We start from the raw sequence: 20,235 nt of genomic DNA, 5'->3' as shown, positions 1-20,235 counted from the left end.
TGTTTCCAATTCCAAATCCCGATTTGCCGTCAATCTCTTGATTGCCAGAACAACCTAAGATATGAATCAACACTATCCCCAGCTCCATCCTCCCTTGTAGGTCATTCTTTGTCATCAAGTCTACGGGCGTTGTCACTCGCCTCGTCTTATCTCCTTCGCAATTGAGTTTAAGCTGCACATCATCGTGTGAACAATAAGGATTCCAAACTTGACTACAGAAGGAAAGATCTAGGATCAGACCAGGCATGTTTACCTCGGGTGTTGTTTTGGGCACCTCCTTGAAACGAGATAGCATTGCTGGTATGGGCATTATTGTTCCCAACTGCAAATTCCGAGGTAATATATCGTGATAACATATCAGTTTCATTCACCCCGTGCTTCGAATGTGGTTAGTGAGCATGACTCTTGTGCTCGGGCGCGTTTATCGCCCCAATTTTGAATCCCTTTCTTTAGCAAGTGCATTTGTTAAGCACTCTCAAGTGCTAATACAGAATGCCAGCAAGATAACGCTTCCACTTCCATTTGGGCATCCAGAAATTAGAGGTTGAAAACAAACCGCCTTGTGGTTCGTAGGCCAAAAAAAGGGAATTTGAGACAAGCCCTCCATTCCGCGTAAAGCTGAGTGACCGACGACCCCTTGCACCTGAATAAACCTAAGAACAAAACAAATAGGAAGCGGGTGCAAGATCTTGTATTCAGAGGGGATTGGCCATGTACCTCTGCGGCGCGGTCCAATTGGGTTCACCCAAGACATGCCAAGAGAGGCGAAGCTCTCGTTGGTGGCTATGCAACTACCGTACGTCGCCATACGATCTCCCTCGCTAAGCCAAGTCAAGACCTGGTAAGGTGTACAGGAGCAGGAACAAAGCCCCAATCCAAAGGGAAAGATTTTTGCTAGATATAAGGATAAAGATAAAGATCCCCTCTGTCGTGGATGTTCTTTCTAGAAGTATTCCTCTCTTCTGCAGAAAATTTATGATCACTGGTCGCGTGACTCCGTCACGTGAAGTGGGGTCATAGCCTTGAACATACGACAATTTCAGCTCCCAATATTTACCGTTACCCTTCAGGCGGCCTAGATCTGTTAAAAATCTTACCTAAAGTCTCTACCAAACTGAACTTCTGACCACCCACGAGTCATCCATCCCCTCAAACACCGGGAGGGACAGTCCATCGCCTTCCCCTCACACTCTCGCCTCGCAACGCAGCCTGATCTCTCACTGTCAAAATGGCAAGACAGGAGAAACTCCACAAGCACGCCCCATGGAGTAAAAAGGTCCTAATTACCCTCTGGGTCCTCCAGCTCGGCCTCTCCCTCTTCGAATTCAGCTGGTGTCTCACGCTACTCATGTATGGTCACCTTCCTGCTCCTGCCAACCCCGCTAAACTCCTCAGCCTCGTCGCCAATGCCGGTTCTGACGCTGGCGGCTCTCAATTTGAGCGTGCAGCTTGGGGCATAAACATGATCCTCGGCTCAATCCTCTCCATCTACATAATCCACATCATCAAGAAGTTCGCCAGCTTCAGACTCACCACCAAAGAATTCCAGATACAGAGCATAGCAGCGATACTCATCGGGCTGCTTGGTCTGGCATTATTTTGCGGTGCCCAGGATTTCTTTGATAGTATTATTATTGGCGCAGAGGTGGCCGTGAGCATTGGGATATGTATTTATGTTGTTGTTATTAGGAGGAGAGTGAGGAAGGGTGTTCTGGCTGAGATGAAGAGGCCTACCACGGGGGACGTTGAGCTGGAAGGTAGCAGAGAGGAGGTCCCGCGTGTGGAAAGGAGGGTATCCAAAGATTTGACACTTTTTGGGTCTGCACCAGCCACCAGAGGAGCCAGTTTGAGCTCGGCCAGGACGGATGTGGAGCTGGGCGGTCCCCCAAGGGAGGCAAGAGAGTTGGTCTAACGAGGAAGCTGTAATCTGGAAATTCTGACGCTCGGTCGAGTCTAGCAATGTCTAATACATGTAAACTTCGCTTTTGAATCTGGGTAATCATAATAGGTAATACAAACAAGTCAGCTTGCTGAATTTCGAAACACATACGGGTGTAGTCAGTAAGTGCCCGCCTGAAGTAGTGCAAGACAAGAAATCTCGAACCCTTCGTCACTCGGACGCCAGCTATTTATAAGGCATCAAAGATCGCATCCAACTAGCATATCAAGCAGCACCTATATCGACTACGATACCTTGACTTCATAAATTTCAAAAGCTATCGTAGATCCTTATAAAGCTCACTTCTTACTGGCCATTCCCAGGGGTTGAAAACTTTTACAGTGGCCTGATCGCCTCAACAATGATTGAGCCGGGTGAGCTTCTCATCCGGTATTGAATAATTCTTGCTGTCGTCTCTGTTTTTACTTTCAAGTAAGAGAGTATACACTTCACCATTTAGTATGTCAAGCTATTTCGCTCTCTCTCTCTCAATAAGATCTAGTTTCCCCACTTCCTACACCTCCCCTCCCGCTCTCTCTATAATCCACCATCAAGAAAGAACCAGGACAACAAGAAGCGCCAGTATCCACATTCCTCAAAGTATTAAAAATGACTTCTCAATCGTACTCTATATGGCTGCTTACTGTGGGAGTGTTTGCGCCTAGACAGGGTCTTCTCTACTACTGGAGCTACACTTTCCTTCTCTGGGCAAAGAACAGGTTTTCCAACGAAACTTCATCTTACCTTTCCTTGCTGTCAACAATCTTTTTGTTATCACCTGCTTTAGGCCTTTCCTCTCAAAGAATTCGCACGGGACCACGGTTCCGTGTTCCAGAACACAGTACTAGTGCCTGTGTAACTAAAAGCGCGACAAAAGGCGGAGCAGTTTCACAACACCACAAGGCAAGGCAAGACTCTGGCCCACAATGCAGGACGGGAACACCATCGCTAGGAGGGAGGTAAGGGACGCTAGCGATTTTAAGCATGTCCTACCAAGCTAGTTTTCATTGAGTTTTAGGTACAAGTATAAGAGCCGTTTAAGGAAAGACCCCTTGGTTCCGAAAACGGCTAGGCCAAATGTGCAGAACCGTCATTCACTGCGGTAACTTTACTGTTAGCAGAGCACTGCGCTTCTGATACTATTAAGAGACACAGCGTTGGTTAAGTAAAAGAATTTTTCAGCTACTCTCTTTCGTAGACTCGGTTGCAGGTCAGGCTTGAGAGTGAAGGTCGGCAGCAAGATTTGATGTGTAAGTTGTAATTGAGAAACTCGAATGCTAGAACCGGCAAAGGCTCGTTTCTCTATCTTTACGCTACTTTAAGCCGCGAACCTCCAGGTTACCTCATTTGTATTGAAGAAGCCCGCCAAGATTCCTAAACCTCCAAACATGAGAAGCACTGTCCAGTAACCTCGAATATCTCCTTTATTCGGAATTGGACACTGTATCAAAGGATTATTCAAGTTATTCAAGTTATTCACGAATAATTCATGAATAACTTGAATAAAATAAGAGTAACGAATATCTTAAATAATTCGAGTAAAATAGAATAATTATTCATGAATAACATGAATAACCATGAATAACCACGTAGAAGTCACGTAGAAGTCAATTAATTATAATAAATTAACATATATTTAAATTTAAAACAAAGAACTAAGGTATTTATTATGTAGCTTTATATAAGCTAAGCTAATACTTAGATAAGGCTACTTAAATACAGATTTTCTATAATAAATAAACTAATTATCGCTAAGGTTCGATTCGCTTACCAAGTGCCACTACCACCTGATTGGGTAGCGAGGTAGCGCTAGGTGCGGGCCCCCCGAAGCCTTACCCTATTAGGCTAGCTCAATCACGTGCACAGATCACGTGCGTTATTCAAGTTATTCATGATTATTCATGAATAACTTGAATATTATATGAATAAAATAAGAGTAACGGCCGTTATTCTATTCTACTCTATTCATTTGACACACTGGAATTGGATTATATAAGAAAATGGAAAACATCCGAACGCCGAGGTTCTGTTATCAATTACCGTTCATGGTTAATTTCGGCCCGCCTTGCCTACAGGTGAAAATCACCTGAAGCACAAAATTTAGTTATTGCAACTAAAATTGCCAATAAATCAGAATTACTATTGCCACAATGTATAAATAGATGACGATTATCTAAACTTTGAGACTTCACTGTCAAGTATTGTCCAGCTGTTATCGATTTTTGGTATGCTACTACTATAATGTGTGACGGGTAGAGATTTGCTAATGTCTGAATATTCACTGATTTGTCTGGTATTACCTGAAAAGGCATCAAAAGTACATATTATAAGGAGCAAAAGTGAATTATGACTGCAGCTTTGAGAATGTGACCGTTTCCCCTTTTCTTAGCGAGGTGCCTTTTCCCTGCTTCGTTAACTCTCCCACTTGCCCTCCGCTGCCCACTACTTAAGAGTCCGAATGAGCTTTACAGCTTGCTCATCACGTGGCTCAATCACACACGGAAACTCCTCTGGATGACTATCTCATAAAGATAATAGTCAGCCTACAAAATCATTCCCAGGAACTCAAGTATTAAGACAAATAACGCGTAGCACATACCTTTCTAATCCAGTCGTCATCTCAGGTGTTGGGATGACCTCATTTCCTTGGTTGTCGATGGCCTTCGAGATTTTGAGTGTTGCGAGCAAAGTTGCAATGGATATCCAAACACTCGCCGTTCCAAGGTATTGACCGGGACAGACTCTGCCAACATCTTGTAAGTCCAACTGTTCCTGGTTTGATTTTTTTTATTAAAAAAAATTGGAAGATATCAGCCGAATCCTTACCGTCGTCCAAATCCGAAGTGGCCTACAGGTAATGGCTCACCAGCCCCTCCTTCTGAAGCGGGAATGTATCGATCTGGATTGAATTTGTCGGGATCAGAATATACAGCTGGGTCGTGAGTAATTGCATGTGCATTTGCCATGACTAAAGATCTGCGGAATTGGCCATATCAGCATCGAACACGAAATTTAGCCCCGAGTTGGAGTGAGCACGTAAATTTCGTCCTTACCCTTTTGGTATGAACATGTTCTTGTAAACGTCGTCCTTGGTGGATTTATGAGGGACGCCAAGTTGCACGACTGGGTGCCATCTGATGATCTCTAGTTAAGCGACGTAGTTGAGCAACAAAAGAATACTCACCTAGCCGTCTCGTAGACCATCCTATCAATGCACGGCAATGTACCTCGATCTGCTAGATTTGGGAGACGGTCCCTACCGACCACGCGATCGAGTTCTTGGCGAGCATTCTCCTGCACTTCTGGATTCTGGACCATGCACAGGACCCAAACGACAAGCGTGCTCAGTGTGGTATCTGCCCCAGCTGCATACATAGTTGCAGCTGCCCCCTTGATATCGTCCTCAGTGATACCACTTTGGTCACCAATCCCTGCAGATTGCTTCTCTTCTAGCATTCTGCGGACAAAGGAGAATCCGGCCAACCCACTTGCCATCTGAGTTTTGACTGAAGCAAAAGGTGATTCGACGAACTCTCTAACCATGGGGTAGCTGTCTCTAGCGAAATTCAAGGAGGGAAATATCCTCACCCAGGTTGGAAGGCGGCGTATAATCGGCGCTATATCGACGGATGTGGAGCCTGGAGAACCTCCATTGGCAAAGTACCATGCGATTTTGTCCGCAAGAACGATATATGGATCATTGTCTTCCGTAATTCGAATCCCGTATGCAATAGATAGAATAAGGGAGCTTGCAAATCTTGTAAGAAGGTGCCTCCACTGCGTAGGATTCTGGATGATCTGTTTGACTAGTGCTCGGGCAAGATTTTCTTGCTTGTCGCGGTATTGGATAATGCTGGTTGGTGAGAAGGCGCTCTGAAACATCTTGCGGTGCTTGCGAAATGTAGGGCTCGCTGCTTTCGAGAAAGTAACAGAGTCTCTCCATCCAGATTCTTCGAAGAAATGAAAGCCAGGTCTATCACTGTAGATGGCGCTACGTTTATCCCTGGAAAGTGTGGGGGTCAGCAAATGGATTATCAACCGATACCTTTGGAAGATGTTAAAATATGTTCTGGAAACAGGATAGATGACAGTTAAGCAGTAAAAAAAAATATAGCCAGGACAAGGTCCAACCGCGATCCTTACATCAAGTCAACAGCAGCTTTGGCGCTGTTGAGGATGACAGCTGGCTGGCCCATGAAGTTCAGATAAATTACATCGGAGTTGTATTCTTCCCCCCATTTCTGAAAAGATAGTTCAGGTCTGGAAGATGGAACCATGCGAACATGGCCGATAATTGGATCTCCTGGTGGGCCTGGGGGAAGTGGTACAGACGTGGAAGGTTTTCTTCCCAGGGTAAACTTCCATACCACTGCAACAATGAGTAAAAGTACAAGAAAGACTCCGTTTGGAAAAGACATAGTCGAAGGTGAAGGGCAAATGTCCAAGCTCTTGAACATTAAAGGGATGGGAATGTCTAGGCTTATCTAAGAGGACTTGGTCGTTTTCAGCTTGTGGGCCACTAGGAATGTAAGATCGAACTTTTAGGTCAATCAGCAGACACTGTCGTGCTCCCCCCACCGGTAAATAAATGTAATAGTGGGTCCCCGCAAAACCAGCCTGGCACGGCTGAGTTGCCATACAAAAAAAACCCTGCACTTTGACCACTGTTACATTTAACTAGGGAGGGGAGCACAGCCCTAGGGATAGCTTACACGACCCGAGTAGCTTCGTATTGTTATAGGTTTAGCTTTTAGTGATTACGGGGAAGACCCAGTTTGTTAATGGTCAGAGTGAATGACATGTCAAGGAGATCTGCAAAGACACGTCGACAACCACTTTTGGCTGTAGTAGTCATCCAATCAAATTCGTGGATGCGTACATGGGTTCCGCTTAACTTGGTGGCTTTTCCGTGACCCCATCATGTGCGCGCGACTAGTTTCGGAGCTGCACGGACGTCATATCCCATCTTCAATCATCAACCCGACCACGAAACCACTACACATGCCTAATAAATTCAAGCCAACATTCAGCCATGGCATTAAGGCTAGGAGTCGGTGACGTATTTACAGTGTGCAAAGGAGCGGTGGACCTTTGCAGCAGAGGGATTCACGATGAACCCGAGGATGTCAAATCCGTTATCGCGGAGATGAAGCTGATAAGAGCACACTTGAAGGAACTGGAGAGCCAAATAGGGGACGAAAAAGCTTTTGTAACCGCACGGCCTGATATGTAAGCTGCTCGAAGCCAGGATTTCTCTACCAAAGTTACAAAAGGAGGAAAGCTGAACAAGAATAGCGCTCCCGTCATCAAACGCTCGCTGGAGCCTTTACACAGGGACATGTTAAGTGTGAATAAAATCTTGCATGAGTGCAAGCGCAAGCCCAGCGTGCATGTTGTGGATAAAGTACGGTATATGATTCTCTACAAGGCAAAGCTCGAAGCGTTCCGCGAAAAGCTTCCGGCTCACCGAGAGAGCCTTTGCGTTATGAAGGAGCTGCTCGAGAATCAGACTCCATCTGAAAGAAGATCATCGACTGTAAAGTTGTGTGAGTTGGTCGAAAGCCGAGAGGGACAACAGAAAATAGAAGAAGAATACGACAGAGCTCAAAAGGAGGTGATGAGGATGCTCGAGAAGCGGCACTCATCTGTTGAGAAGGATCGGCATCTGAGCACAAGTGAGATGCTTGAGCAATTAGAAGATAGCTTAATGGCTAGAGGTGTTTCTCGAGAGCAAGCTGAACAACAATTGCTCCCGCTTACAAAGGTGCTCAAGCTGCAGCCCTTGCCAACTCCCCCCGATATCCAACGGCCTACTTTCAAACTGGATGTTTTCGAATGCAGTCTTAGTGCTGGTTCGCAGGAGAGTAAAAATGGGGACATCGCTGAATTGGATTGAGCACAGAAAGAGTGTGATGATTAGCTGGTTGGATATAAGCAATTGAGTAACTGTGGAAACGAACTCTGGATCATTGCTGAAACTGTGGATGAGGAGAACCGGCATAACTCTGAGCTGAGCAGTGGAGAATAAGCGTGAGATGCAGGGACGGGGAAGGATGTGAAGAGCTCCATGAATGACCGGGAGAACACGACGGCGGCATCGGGTCCATGAATCGGTAGGAGATGCCGAAGCCAGGAGTGGAGAGCGAGGCCACTACAAACATCAAATTAAGAGCGATGAGTGGAGGGGATGAGGCACTAATGGAGGGTTGGGATCTACACTCTGAGGTTGTGATGGTGGCATGATTGAAGTGAAGATTGTTGGAGCTTTCATTTCTGCGAATTGAACTGCAGCATACTATGACAGCAGGCAGACGAAAGAAGTCTCGCAGGAAAGGGACTCTACCAGAATGTTTGAGTCTAAGCAGATGCATACAGACTTTTTTTTCTACGGAGATGCGTGTATGCTGTGACCAGAGCGAAATTTGAAGTTTGTGGCAAGTTGGTGAGTACATTTGGTCACCTCTGCGGCACCTCCCTGTATGATCGCAATTGAGACACTTCAAACTTCAAAGGGAGAAGTCCCTTGCTCCTCTAATTAACATTGCTTCTTAATAAATTTGTGAATAAATACTTCTCCAACCTCACTCCGTTGAAACCTGCTAATTTCGTTCCAGCTCGTTCTGATACATTGAAGTGTTGTGAACTTGTGATGGTAAGATTACAAAAGGCTTGCTGTGCCACTTCAACTATGGATCCCACATCCCAGTGGCACGGCAACCAATATAACCAATATTAAGACAAAGACACGCTCAAGTCTCAACTCGAAAGACCATTCACAGCCACCGGAGGAGTAATCCACCCCATAGAAATAGCCTGCCGAATCGCATCTTGCCACCCAATCGCCATCTGATTATACCCACAATCTGTCGGATGCAGCCCATCCTTCAGCTCCGTCGTATTAACATAGGAGCGCATATCGACAGTCATGACTTTCTTCCCAGCACTCACGCGACTAGCTGCCAGTCTGGAGATGGTGGGGTTGAAGACGTTCATAAAGGCTGTTGCCGTTGCGTTTGTGGTGGGCGTCAATTGAGCGCTGATGAGAACAGCGTCTGGACAAGCCGCCAAACACTCATCGAGTAAATTGCCAAGTCTCTGTGGGGCGTCCACTGGGTCGACATCCTTGATCATATCGTTGGTACCCGCCATCAGCAAGATGAGATTCGGTCTTTGTGGTAGACTTTGGTTTGCAAAGCCAGTGATTTGGCTGATGGTCGCTCCTGGATGGCCTTCGTTGAAGTTATTTGTCATGTTTCCGGAGCGCTGGGAGCCGATGTATTGAACTGGAGTTCCGGAAAGCAAGTCTAGGAGATCCTGGCGGTATCCGTTGCCATCAGTGCTTAGGGTTCCCCATGTGATTGAGTCGCCGAGCGGGAGAATTCGCAAGGGGATTGGGTTCCCATTTCCGATTGGCTGGCCGACGAGTGTCCTGTCTGCTCTAGTGGGTGGTGCTGCAGCTGAATCTGAAATTTGAGTTTGAATTCTCGGTCGCTCTGGATCTTGAACTTACAACCCAACAGACAGAAGCTACATATCAAGTAGAGAACCGGGGATAGTTTAGTTTGGGTAATAAACATGATCAGGATGTGAAGGGGCAACCGAACAACGGCGGTGCCGGGATATTTCCAAGTACAGCGGGATCGTGCGCTTTATAAGTCCACGTCTTGAATGAAAACCTGAGATCCGTAAAAATAGACATTATATGGCTATCTGAGGATCCTTCAAAGTAATCAGTCCAGAGATTCGCGCTCTGATGTGGCGCAAGCAAAACCTCGACGGTGCTGGAGGCAGTGAGGGGCCAGTATTGGTGCACGCTGACAGGAGATAAGCCAACGCCAACTTTGGTATCCGAAAAGAAAAGAACCAGGCCGCGCGAAGGTTCTCTCTGTACTGAATGAGGCTGAGGGTCATCGTGAGGGTCTTAGTGGGCCCTCGCATCACATCCAATGTTCAGACAAGTATAAGCTGACGACTTCACTGGGTCCACCACCTAAGGTTTGACATCTTTCATGAGGGTGGCCATCGTTTTCGTGTTGGAAACATTTGTGATTGGGTAAAGAGTTGGGATGATAATAGTGAAACGACGGGAAACACGCTCGGAACCAACTAACCAACTAGCGACTGCTCTGCGACTCATGGTAGGCGCAGCCTCGACCACCTCAGCCCGCATCAGATCTCATCCGGGAGAGTGGGTAACAATCAATGGACCCAAAATCCGGAGGCGATCCAGGTGAAGTCTGATGTCAGACTCCTTGGAAGTAAATTTCGTACCTGCAAGCCTTTAAAGTCTGCAGAACTTCTTTCCCGCGCAACACGTGTTGCAAATAGGACCTCTCTAGATCTGATTCTTCTGTCGAAGGTGACAACTCGAGTTAGACACACTGCACCGAGCTGCTCTATTGCTTCCGCATTATGACCTTCTGATCAAGCCCAGGTCCAGTGACTGCAACAGTTGACGCGAAACTCAAACCAAATACGAAGGCGAAGACACTCCTCCGGGAAGGACAAAAGTGCGGGGTGTCACTGTTCCGATATTTCTCGTCTCATGATCCGAAAAGTCAGCAAGGACGCTGAAGTGTTGAGTGGCCCGTGGATATATTTTGCTCTTCTTGAGATATCCCGAACTTTGCACGGCAAAAGAAATTCCAATTAGGGCTGGTTTCTCTTCTTCAATCGCAATGGAATTCCAATTGTGATTCACTGAATCATTGTGGACGGAACAGAGAACGGACGACCTAGCCCCCGTGCCCAAAACATGTTTCACAAGTTGGAAAGAGCTTTCAGAACAGTCATCCAGAGGTTCTATGCGCACCTTGTGAACTTCCTCTTCATATATGGAGGGAATCATTCTCAATTTCAAAGTGCCTGAACTCAGAAGATATTTTGAGATGTCGCCTGACGTGAGCCGGCTTCAGCCCCGCCACGCCCTGGTGTGGCGCAGCAGGGCTAGATCACAACTTCCCTCAGCCTCACGATAAAATCGCGACTGCAGACCTCAATAAATTTTATGCACATTTTCTCCCATCACTTGAGGTTTCTCTCTTAGCTCTCAAGCCTACTATGGCTCCAATGCCCCATCAAATCCTCCGGGATGACTTCAAATTGTCGACATTGCTCTACATGGGCGCCTTCATTCAAGCTGTCCTTTTCCTCATCGCTCCTCACCGCATTGTTGCTATGCCCGTAGTTCTGACGCTAGCTGGTATTGTCACGAAGAACATGTTGATCCGATTTGGCTTCATGCGTGACCCAAGTTTTGACAGAGTATATGTGGGGAGAACCACAGCACAAATCGTCAACGATGACGGATCGGTCCCTGAAAATGGATGCGATAAGGAGATCGTCGTCTTTCTGTTAGGCTCTTGTACAAACAAGTGAGTTCTATCCTATTTTTCATTGAGTTGTGCCTTGCTTACTCCTCATTGCAGCGCAATCGATGGCCGTTTTGATTCCGATACCCTGGAAGTTCGTGACATGTTCGGAGACATGTGGAAAGAGCTGTCTGATAACCGAGAGAAATGGGGTTGTAAGTTCTAATTTATTTCCGTCTGCTCTCGGTCACGAAATACTGATTAGCCATCAAAGTCATTGGCAAAACTGGTACCCTGCTCTCCACAGATGTGGAGAATACCAACAGTGCGGCGTGGATCTCCTACTGGAGAAGTCTAGAGCACCTTCAAGCTTTTGCCCAAGCGGAAGCCCACCAGAAGGGGCTCAATTGGTACATGAAAGGAAAGCACCCGTCTGTTGGGATTATGCACGAAACATATGTCGTGCCGGCCGGGAACTGGGAGACTATTTACCACAACTTCGTACCGTTCGGACTAGGTGAGCTAACTATATACGGATCGTCAAATCTTACCGTCTTGCTAACAGAAGTAGGGCAAGCAAAGCAACCCTTTAAGGAAGCAGATTCCATGAGAAAGAAGGGAATGAGGGCCCCTCACGCGAGTGGGTTGATGGAGGCAAAAGGGCCAACTTGGAAGTCAATGAAAAGCAGAATGAAGAATTTGACGACAGAGAAAGAGGCTCATAATGATTAAGTGGAAGTAGGAGAGAAACAATTACTATAATTCGAGGTCCGAGGATACTTAGACCAGGGGGTGAGCTTCTGAAAAGGGGACACTTTGATATGAAGTGGGGGCCAAATTGCAAGCTTGCCCCAATCGGGAAAGTCCAAGAGACACCAAACATCTGAACCTTAACGCCCACAGACTTCATCGAATGTTGACAAAACAGTACTCACCTGCCACGAATCGATGTCACAGCTCTTTATATAGATAGCTGGTAAGTTCGGTAGGTATTTCGATCAAGTTGCTTAGCAAACCTCCCAGGGAAGCTTGTCCTTCTGGCTTCGGCTTTCGCCATTTCTTCCATCTCTCCTTCTCTCCTCCTTCACTCTCCCCACTCCAGCATCCAACAATGGCACCGCGAGTATCAATCCGCATCAGCCTCCGCTGGCTACCCGATACCGCCTCCGAACCCACAGATACCCTCGTCTTCGGCGTCGGCGCCTACTACCTCGACTTGCGAGTCCTCAAATCCAACAACTCTATAGACTGGGCACTGGCAGGCGAACGACAAGTGATATCCACAGATCCCAGTAAGCTCTCATACCTCTCCCTCCCCACATGGCCAAAGTTCAATGCTAATCAGATGGTAAGCATTGTAGTGAAAGTCCGCTTCAACAAAACCCTCGACTCCCTAAACATGACTGAACCAGACGAAGGCGACTTCACAAAACTCCCAAACGGCGATGATTTCGAGACAGGCAAGATGCCGTGTCCTGAGCGAGGGATGCAAGTCACGGAATATGAGGAGGTGTGGAGACAGATACTGCCTGTGCCTGGACCGAGGAGGGCATGGATACTTGAGAGTGCTGGTGAGGGGAGGAAGGTTTTCTTGGGGAGGATTGGGGGAGGATATATTGCCATGGGTGACAAGAAGGGAGAAACTTTTGGCGCGAGGAGGGAAGAGTGGGATAAGGTGAGGAAGAGCTGGGAGTTGAAATACAAGATTGGTGATGTGGAAGATGTTCCTTCTGTTGCTGATCTCGGGGCTGAAGGTTTCGAGGGCGAGGCAGATTGGAATATGGGGGATACGGTGATTGTTCTTGGGAGAGGATACCTGGTACGAGCTTTCGAGCTCCTCGAGTGAGCGGCTGTCTTGCCTGCGAATATGATCTTCACTACACTACCACAAAAGTCAAAACCAGCTGTTTAGCATTGTTTCGTGTTTGAGATTCTCTTATTTGCGAAATTATTTGACTGCCAACACGCAATTCTGACTTCAACGTTTAGACCTGTTGTGGCATAGGTGCGGTATGGATGTGGATGAATCGCGAAGTCGCTTTGTTCACGCCCGTTCGTCAACACGAGCGGTTTACCAATGGGGCGCTACGATTAATCAATAGGAAATGGAATACGATTCGCAAGCCACAGTGGGTCCTGATTAATTAATAAGGGGGCCGATTGATTAATCGAATGGCTGATTAATTAATCGCATGATATTGGGGTTTCGGGGCTGAGGAGGCTGAAACCCTTTAGTTCTCAGTATATAATAGGGGTAAAGACACTTCTCCAGAGCTTCTAGATATGTATAGGGCCTCTGCTCCCTTTTTACTACCTAGACACAGTTTATAGTATATAGTTCACAGTATAAGTACCTACTTTCCAAGTATAATTACTAATTCTATATATCTCTCAATTAATTACCTTACTTTTAATATATCTCTTTTAACCCTTCGTTTATTTCCAGTCCTATATATACCTCATTAATATATCTATAACCAAGCAAAGTAATATTTTAATATTACTATATCAGGAATATATTTCTCTAGTACTCAGTTTTTATCCTCCCTTATTACTAAAAAGCCTACTAATAATTAGTTTACTAAAAACGAAGCTATATAGAATTAAAGGTTTATTAAAGGCAATAATAGGAAAATTCTTACTATTAGGAAATATATAGATATTAGATAGTAGTTATAAAATTCTAATACTTTATTTCCTAGTAAAACAAAAACAGAAAAGCGCTATTAGGCTAATATTAAATATAAATCCCAATTATATAAGCTTTAAAATAATTAGATATATTATAAAAAAATACTATAATACCTGCTATAATAAGATTATTTTAGTCCGGTATATCTTTTATTATAATAATACTTTTAAGGTTTTAATTACTATTTATAAGAAATTAATATATATAAATAAATATCTCTTGAATTTACTAATTTTTATACTAATAACCTATATAATAGCTTTTAATACTATATTTAAGTATATAAAACATAGTTAGTATAATGGCGGGATTAATATAATAGTTAAAGGCTCAAAGTTCAAAGAATCTCATATATTAGAAAATACTAAGCTATAGAACAAAATAGAGAGAATGCCTCGACCTTTAGTATTATTCCGTTTAAGTAATTCTGGCTTAGCTTCGTTTTATACCTGTTTCCGATATCCTATTCTTAATAGATCATACCCTTATACCAGCCATTATATTACCCCCCTCCCAAAGAGAAGTCTAAATACCCTTATTTAGGGAATTATTCAGCCGCAGTATAGAAAAGAAAAAAGAGGAAATAACGGCCATTAATCCTATTCTGTCTAATTCCTATAGCTTACTTATAATCAAAGTATAGTCTTGACTCTACTAGAATAACCCAGTTCCTAGTATATTCCGGCTAGTTCTTAGTATCTATTACTCGTATTATACCTATACTCATATTAATAATATAGTCTGGAAGTACCATATAGGCCATAGCCAATATTAGGACTATTATTATCGGGCGGTCTTTAAATAGGGATAGCAGATCAAGTTCATCCGTTAATACAAGCTTTAATATAATAGCTTACTTGCCTTTCTTCTTAATTAGGATAGCGGCATTTGGCTTAATTATACCGTTTCTGAGCTACTTAATTAACTTCTGGGCCTTTTCGAGCTTAATATATATATTCTCAAGTTATCTCTCTATAGTAGAAACTTATATATTAAGAGCAATTACTTGAGCTACTTTATTATCAAATTCCCGGGCCTTAAGCTATATAATTTTGGTTTTATAGAAACTTCTAAAAGATTTTCCGACTTCCTAAATAGTATTATTTACTAATTTATTAATATCTATAGGATATTACTTCTTTAATTCGGCCTTTAGAATTATTTACTAGCTTTTAGTTTCAGACTAGTACTTTATATAATAACTACTACTTAGTACTATATATCTTCTAGTTATAATAAGTATCTTAATACTAGTTTAGCTACCTTTATTATAGTTAGAATCTTCTTTATTACTAGAAGTTTTTCCGTCCTTAGTCTTTTTATTATTAGAATTCTTATTATTATCTAATACCTTATATTTTTTAGATAAGCTAGCCTTACTCTTTTTTGCCTTCTTAGTATTTGGCTCTATAAAGTTAATTAGATAGCCCTTATTAGTACTATCTATTCCGCCTATTTAACTATTAGACTTATTATTACTAATAACTAAAACCTTTATTTTATTATTCTTAGAATATTTTACTAAGATATTCTCTATAATAATTTCAGGTATATTCTCAAGAGTAATATGAGCTATATTCTATATATTAATTTATTCTTAGATAAGGAAATTGCTATTTTCGTCTATAAAAATAGTTTAGCTAGTAGTTATATTAATAATAGTAATAGCTACTAAACTTGAGATACTGCTACTACTACTTAAGTTATCTAGAATCTAGTAAGTAGCTTTATTTAGTCCGGCTATAGATAATATATTACCGGGATTTCTTATTTATTTTATCTTTATTAATAGTTCTATTAAGGCAGTAGTAGTAATATAAATAGTTGAGGTTATAAAGATTAAAGTAATTAGAAAGGTTTCTCTTAATTTTTAATAATATTTCGAACTAATATAGGTAAGTATTTATTTTTAATTTAGCTTTAAGAATTCACTTTTTTTTTATAATTTACCTAGATAGTAAAGTATAATCTAGTATAATAAAGAAAGATATTTTGCCCAGATTTCTATAAAAAAAAATAGATATTAATATAATAAAATAAAAGAAATATATTAGGGTTTAGATAAAACCCGGGAAATATCTAGATTTTTTTTCTTTTTTTCTAGTTATAGAAGCCTTATTATTAAGGTTTATTATTATCTGGGTAATCTTTATTAAAAAAAAATTTTTAGTATACTAAATCTATTTATTTAACTAAATAGGAGGTCCTATTTTACTAGGGTTCTATTCGTAAAATTTATATAGTTTAAGTACTAAATTCTTAAAGTTTAATATAAGGTACTATTTATTATTTATATCTTATTTCTTTTATCTAATCTTATAATAAAGCTTATTATAAAGTATTTTAGAAGAGAGAATCTTTTTAACTTCCTATTTAAGTTTACTATTAAGTTTAGTAAAACTAGGCTCTTTATTAGTCTAGCCGGATAATAGATTAGTAGGATTTTTATAAAGTCTATTTATATAAAAAATTAGCCAAATCCTATATAATAGGAAAAGATCTAATTAATATAAATAATTAATTATTTTATTAATTTTAAATAGTCTAATAAGGAAATAGTCTAATTTATTAGATAAATAGTCTGTTTTCTATATTTTTTTAATTATATAGATTATATTTTCTAGACTAAAATCCGGTCCTTACTATTTCTTATTAGCTTATTTGGCTTAATATTCCTAAACTACTACTATATATTCTCGGGTATAATTAATAATAGTATTAATTCTCTTAGCCTACTATTATATTTTCTTCTAATTAAGTTTCTTTCTTAATATTTTAAATTCTATTATTAGTAATATTTAGTTAAAGTTTAGCCTGGGTTTATATCTATAATTAATTATTAAGGGAAATAAGCCGGTTAATTTATATAAGCAAGCGGTATCTATAATATTAAATACCAGAAGTAAATTTGCCTAATTATTCTAAAAGTAATTAATAAAAAAACAAAGTCAGGTATTAATAATCTAGTTAATGATTTCTATTTATTTATTAGTTTAGATATATTCTATAATCGAGAGCTTTAGCTTAATTCTAGTTAATCTTAATAGTTTATTTATAAAATCTGAAATAAATTAGGGTTTTCGGTTATTTATAATAATAAGGAAAAATCCTCGGAATTACTAGATATAGTAATAGAATAGGCCAGTAATAGTCCTAGCTATAGTATTCTTGGTTATTAATAGGCTTATATATTATTTAGATAATTAATTAATTATAATAAATATATTATTATATTCTTTACTTATAGAACCAGAAATATAGAAGTCTATAAATAAATTATTCTATATTCTTAGGGAAACTAGTAATAGATATAATAGGCCTGGTATTTTATTTCTTAGCTTATAAGATCTTTAATATTTGTAATAGTTTACTATAAAGTAGTTAATATCTATAGAAAAAGTAGGCTATTAGTAAAGTTTCCGAACTAAGATTTTTGTTTTATTTTAACCGGGATATATAATAGTTATTATATTATAGATTTGTTATAGGAGTCTAATTTATAGATTATTATATCTATCTAGTATAATAAGTCTTTTATTATAAAATATATAACTATTTAATATTTCCTATAGTTCCGTATTTTTCCGGGCTTTCCTATATTTGTTTTCTAGGACTGGGTTTATCTAATTAGCTTATAGAACTTTAATTATAATAAATAGCTTATTTATTTCTTCTATTTTAATAGGAATATAAGCTATATCTATTATCTTAGTAAAAGTAAGAATTAGGTCTAATAAAATAACTTATCTAGTTTTTTTGGCTTCTTTAGTTTATTTCTAAATTAATATAAGCTTATTTTTTCGGGATAAGATATTAGTAATAGTATTATTTTTACCCGGCTAATAGATAATCTAGTAATAGAATTATAATAGGAAATCTATTTATCGGATTTATTATTTATTTAAGAGCCTCTTAGTACCAAAATACTTGAGAGCTTTATAGTTAGTAATAATTAGAAAATTAAGTAAGCTAATTAGTTCTATTTGCTATTCCCGAAATCCTTAGATAATAATAAAAAGTTCCTTATTATAAACTTTATAGTAGCTTTTGACTCCTTAAAAAGCTTTGGAATAGAATGAGACCGGGTACTATTATTCGTTCTCTGAGCTTTTTTGAGAGAGTATACCTATAATAGCTAGATCTAAATAGTCAGTTTCTAGACAGGTTTCCCTATTATATTTAAAATAGAGAAATATAAGAATAGAAAAAAATAGATCTTTAAGCTAATTAAAGGCATCTAGCTAAATTTTATTAAATATAAACTTTAGTAGAGTATTCTTTTTAGTTAGATAATTTAAGGAGTAAGAGATATATCTATAGGCTTAGATAAACCTATAATAGAAGTTATAGAAGCCCAAAAACAACTATATTTCCCTTTTTATTATAGGTTAGTACTAGTTTTAGATAATAAATGTTTTAATAGAATCTATTTATATATCTTAATTCGAGATAATAAATCCTAAAAATATTATTTTAGAGACTTTAAATTTATATTTATAAATATTAATTTATAATCCGATATCCTAGAGCTTCTATAGAACCGTTCTAATATACTATTAATACTTCTTCTTATTCTTGGAAAAGATTAGTATATTATTAATATAGGCCGAATAAAAGTTATCTAAATAATCTATTAGAATAATATTAATATATTACTAGAAAATTACTAGACTATTATAGAATCCAAATAGTAGAACTACTAGTTTAAAGGATCTATATCTTATCCTAAAAGCTACTTATATTATAGAAGCTAGTTTTATATAAATTCGGTTAAAAGTATATTAAATATCTAATTTAATAAATACTAATAATTCGGCTAATTAATTAAAAGTCTTAATAATAAATAGTAAGAAATAGTAGTTCTTTTTTATTATAGTATTTAGCTATTAATAGTTAATATAAAATTATAGGCTATTGTCTTTCTTTTTAATAAATAAAACTAGTAATAAAAAGGGAAATTCGGATAGCTTAATAAAACTCTTTTTTAGGTTCTTAATAAGATACTTTTTTATTTTTTCGAGTTTACTAGAGCTTATTTTATAAAAGTAAACTATTTTTATTAAGGGGTCTGGTCTATTAAAATAGAGCTTATAGTTAAAGAATTAAGATTAAGGAAGCTTATTTACTACTTTCTTAGAAAATACCCTAGCTATATTATATAGCTATATAGAAAGAAATATCCGGAACTCTTAAAGTTCTTTAGAATTAAAAAATAGTATATTACTAAGGATATTAGGTTTATTTATATCTAAAAAATATATTAGGTTACTAGTTTAAATATAGTATCTAGTAAACTATAATATTAGTTATCTAATTACTATAGGTAATAATAGATATCTCTTTAGTTTATAATTCTATTTCTTAAATATATAATTAATCTCATTAATAGTAACTAATCCGATTAAGTTACCGGGGTTTTTAGTACTTAATTAGAAGGCAGCTATTCTAATAAAATAGCAGGAATAGTCTAGTAGCTCGACTATTTTAAGAATATTAAGGTCTAGCTTTTTTTTTCTTACCTAGTATTTGGCTTTCTTTATAAGAAGGTTTTATAAAAGAGTAAGAAGTATATCTTTTTATTTCTTGGATCTGGTTTTACTAGTTTCTTTTAGGATTCTAGTTAGAATATTTTTGAAATAGTTATTTTTTTAATATTTTTTATTAAAATATCGGATTTTCTAAATAAGGTCCGGCTAATTTGTCTTATAGTTCTCTAGCTAATAGAATTAATTCCGTTAATAGTCCGGTAGGATATTATACTTTATTAGTTATTTCCTTTCTAGGATTATATTATAAAAGCCAAGGTTAGTAGTAAATAGATATTATTAAATTTGGGAGTATTAATTAATAACTAGATCTATAATAGCTATATATTAAATAGCTTTACTAGGTTATTTATTAAAACCTTATAAAGGGATAGAGGTTTTGAGTTTATATAAGAATATTTATAGTACTTTTATTAGGGAATAAATATATTTTTAGTTAATTAGAATATATATATATTTATTCTAGTATTTACTAAATACTAGAAGATTATAGTTTTACTTTTCTAGTATACTTAATAATTAATAAAGAACTAGTTCCTACTAATTAACTAAATAAGATCTATAGATTCTTAGTAAAGTTCTTATTCTAGAAGAGCTACTTTTATATCTAAAGCTAGACTTTTCCTGACTTATTAATATTATATTTCTTATTAGATAATAAATAGGAATTAGTATTCTTATTATTTATTTCCGAATTATTGGCTTTCTCTAAATAATTCTCTTTAATAAGTATAACTTTATTAAAGT

General features: G+C 38.9%; 7 protein-coding genes across 7 annotated transcripts; 4 read left to right on the top strand and 3 right to left on the bottom strand.

Moving 5' to 3' along the window:
- Positions 1 to 967: 967 nt before the first annotated feature.
- Positions 968 to 2,047, top strand: K444DRAFT_614159 (uncharacterized protein). Its single transcript, XM_024880485.1, has 2 exons — positions 968 to 1,350; positions 1,396 to 2,047. Exons 1-2 carry the CDS (start codon positions 1,229 to 1,231, stop codon positions 1,910 to 1,912), a joined length of 639 nt encoding a protein of 212 aa, XP_024735271.1. The 5' UTR covers positions 968 to 1,228; the 3' UTR covers positions 1,913 to 2,047.
- Positions 2,048 to 4,186: 2,139 nt separating this feature from the next.
- K444DRAFT_563672 (cytochrome P450) lies at positions 4,187 to 6,303 on the bottom strand. The gene is made up of 6 exons (XM_024877032.1): positions 6,083 to 6,303; positions 5,124 to 5,942; positions 4,993 to 5,073; positions 4,766 to 4,915; positions 4,539 to 4,682; positions 4,187 to 4,457 (listed from the first exon to the last, which is right to left on the bottom strand). The coding sequence occupies exons 1-6, from the start codon at positions 6,214 to 6,216 to the stop codon at positions 4,382 to 4,384; spliced, it is 1,404 nt and encodes a 467-aa protein (XP_024735270.1). The 5' UTR covers positions 6,217 to 6,303; the 3' UTR covers positions 4,187 to 4,381.
- Positions 6,304 to 6,971: 668 nt separating this feature from the next.
- K444DRAFT_630970 (uncharacterized protein) lies at positions 6,972 to 7,835 on the top strand (the record flags this gene model as incomplete). Its single annotated transcript, XM_024883283.1, has 2 exons — positions 6,972 to 7,168; positions 7,235 to 7,835. The coding sequence occupies 2 exons, from the start codon at positions 6,972 to 6,974 to the stop codon at positions 7,833 to 7,835; spliced, it is 798 nt and encodes a 265-aa protein (XP_024735269.1).
- Positions 7,836 to 7,870: 35 nt separating this feature from the next.
- On the bottom strand, positions 7,871 to 8,543 carry K444DRAFT_431386 (uncharacterized protein). The gene has a single exon (XM_024872765.1). It carries the CDS (start codon positions 8,389 to 8,391, stop codon positions 7,906 to 7,908), a length of 486 nt encoding a protein of 161 aa, XP_024735268.1. The 5' UTR covers positions 8,392 to 8,543; the 3' UTR covers positions 7,871 to 7,905.
- K444DRAFT_664464 (carbohydrate esterase family 3 protein) lies at positions 8,477 to 9,516 on the bottom strand (the record flags this gene model as incomplete). Its single annotated transcript, XM_024886966.1, has 2 exons — positions 8,477 to 9,402; positions 9,450 to 9,516. The coding sequence occupies 2 exons, from the start codon at positions 9,514 to 9,516 to the stop codon at positions 8,696 to 8,698; spliced, it is 774 nt and encodes a 257-aa protein (XP_024735267.1). The 3' UTR covers positions 8,477 to 8,695.
- A 1,422-nt stretch (positions 9,517 to 10,938) lies between these two features.
- Positions 10,939 to 12,185, top strand: K444DRAFT_653453 (uncharacterized protein). Its single transcript, XM_024885881.1, has 4 exons — positions 10,939 to 11,313; positions 11,368 to 11,465; positions 11,525 to 11,767; positions 11,822 to 12,185. Exons 1-4 carry the CDS (start codon positions 11,000 to 11,002, stop codon positions 11,980 to 11,982), a joined length of 816 nt encoding a protein of 271 aa, XP_024735266.1. The 5' UTR covers positions 10,939 to 10,999; the 3' UTR covers positions 11,983 to 12,185.
- On the top strand, positions 12,171 to 13,096 carry K444DRAFT_591630 (uncharacterized protein; the record flags this gene model as incomplete). The annotated part of the gene is made up of 2 exons (XM_024878200.1): positions 12,171 to 12,542; positions 12,612 to 13,096. The coding sequence occupies exons 1-2, from the start codon at positions 12,362 to 12,364 to the stop codon at positions 13,094 to 13,096; spliced, it is 666 nt and encodes a 221-aa protein (XP_024735265.1). The 5' UTR covers positions 12,171 to 12,361.
- Positions 13,097 to 20,235: the final 7,139 nt, after the last annotated feature.

The sequence above is a fragment of the Hyaloscypha bicolor genome (genome assembly GCF_002865645.1).
Source record: "Hyaloscypha bicolor E unplaced genomic scaffold K444scaffold_92, whole genome shotgun sequence".
Classification (NCBI taxonomy): domain Eukaryota; kingdom Fungi; phylum Ascomycota; class Leotiomycetes; order Helotiales; family Hyaloscyphaceae; genus Hyaloscypha; species Hyaloscypha bicolor.
This window is presented reverse-complemented; position numbering and strand designations above follow the sequence as displayed.

What these genes read in the sequence shown, in the direction of transcription:
- K444DRAFT_614159 (XM_024880485.1), top strand. Translation starts at nt 1,229, where the DNA reads ATGGCAAGACAGGAGAAACTCCACAAGCACGCCCCATGGAGTAAAAAG. An exon ending in TGGTGTCTCACGCTACTCAT is followed by an intron (nt 1,351 to 1,395) that starts GTATGGTCACCT and finishes TAAACTCCTCAG; the next exon opens with CCTCGTCGCCAATGCCGGTT.
- K444DRAFT_563672 (XM_024877032.1), bottom strand. Translation starts at nt 6,216, where the DNA reads ATGGTTCCATCTTCCAGACCTGAACTATCTTTTCAGAAATGGGGGGAA. An exon ending in ATGGTCTACGAGACGGCTAG is followed by an intron (nt 5,074 to 5,123) that starts GTGAGTATTCTT and finishes AGAGATCATCAG; the next exon opens with ATGGCACCCAGTCGTGCAAC. An exon ending in ATGACGACTGGATTAGAAAG is followed by an intron (nt 4,458 to 4,538) that starts GTATGTGCTACG and finishes TTTATGAGATAG; the next exon opens with TCATCCAGAGGAGTTTCCGT.
- K444DRAFT_431386 (XM_024872765.1), bottom strand. Translation starts at nt 8,391, where the DNA reads ATGTACTCACCAACTTGCCACAAACTTCAAATTTCGCTCTGGTCACAG.
- K444DRAFT_653453 (XM_024885881.1), top strand. Translation starts at nt 11,000, where the DNA reads ATGGCTCCAATGCCCCATCAAATCCTCCGGGATGACTTCAAATTGTCG. An exon ending in TTAGGCTCTTGTACAAACAA is followed by an intron (nt 11,314 to 11,367) that starts GTGAGTTCTATC and finishes TCCTCATTGCAG; the next exon opens with CGCAATCGATGGCCGTTTTG. An exon ending in TAACCGAGAGAAATGGGGTT is followed by an intron (nt 11,466 to 11,524) that starts GTAAGTTCTAAT and finishes TAGCCATCAAAG; the next exon opens with TCATTGGCAAAACTGGTACC.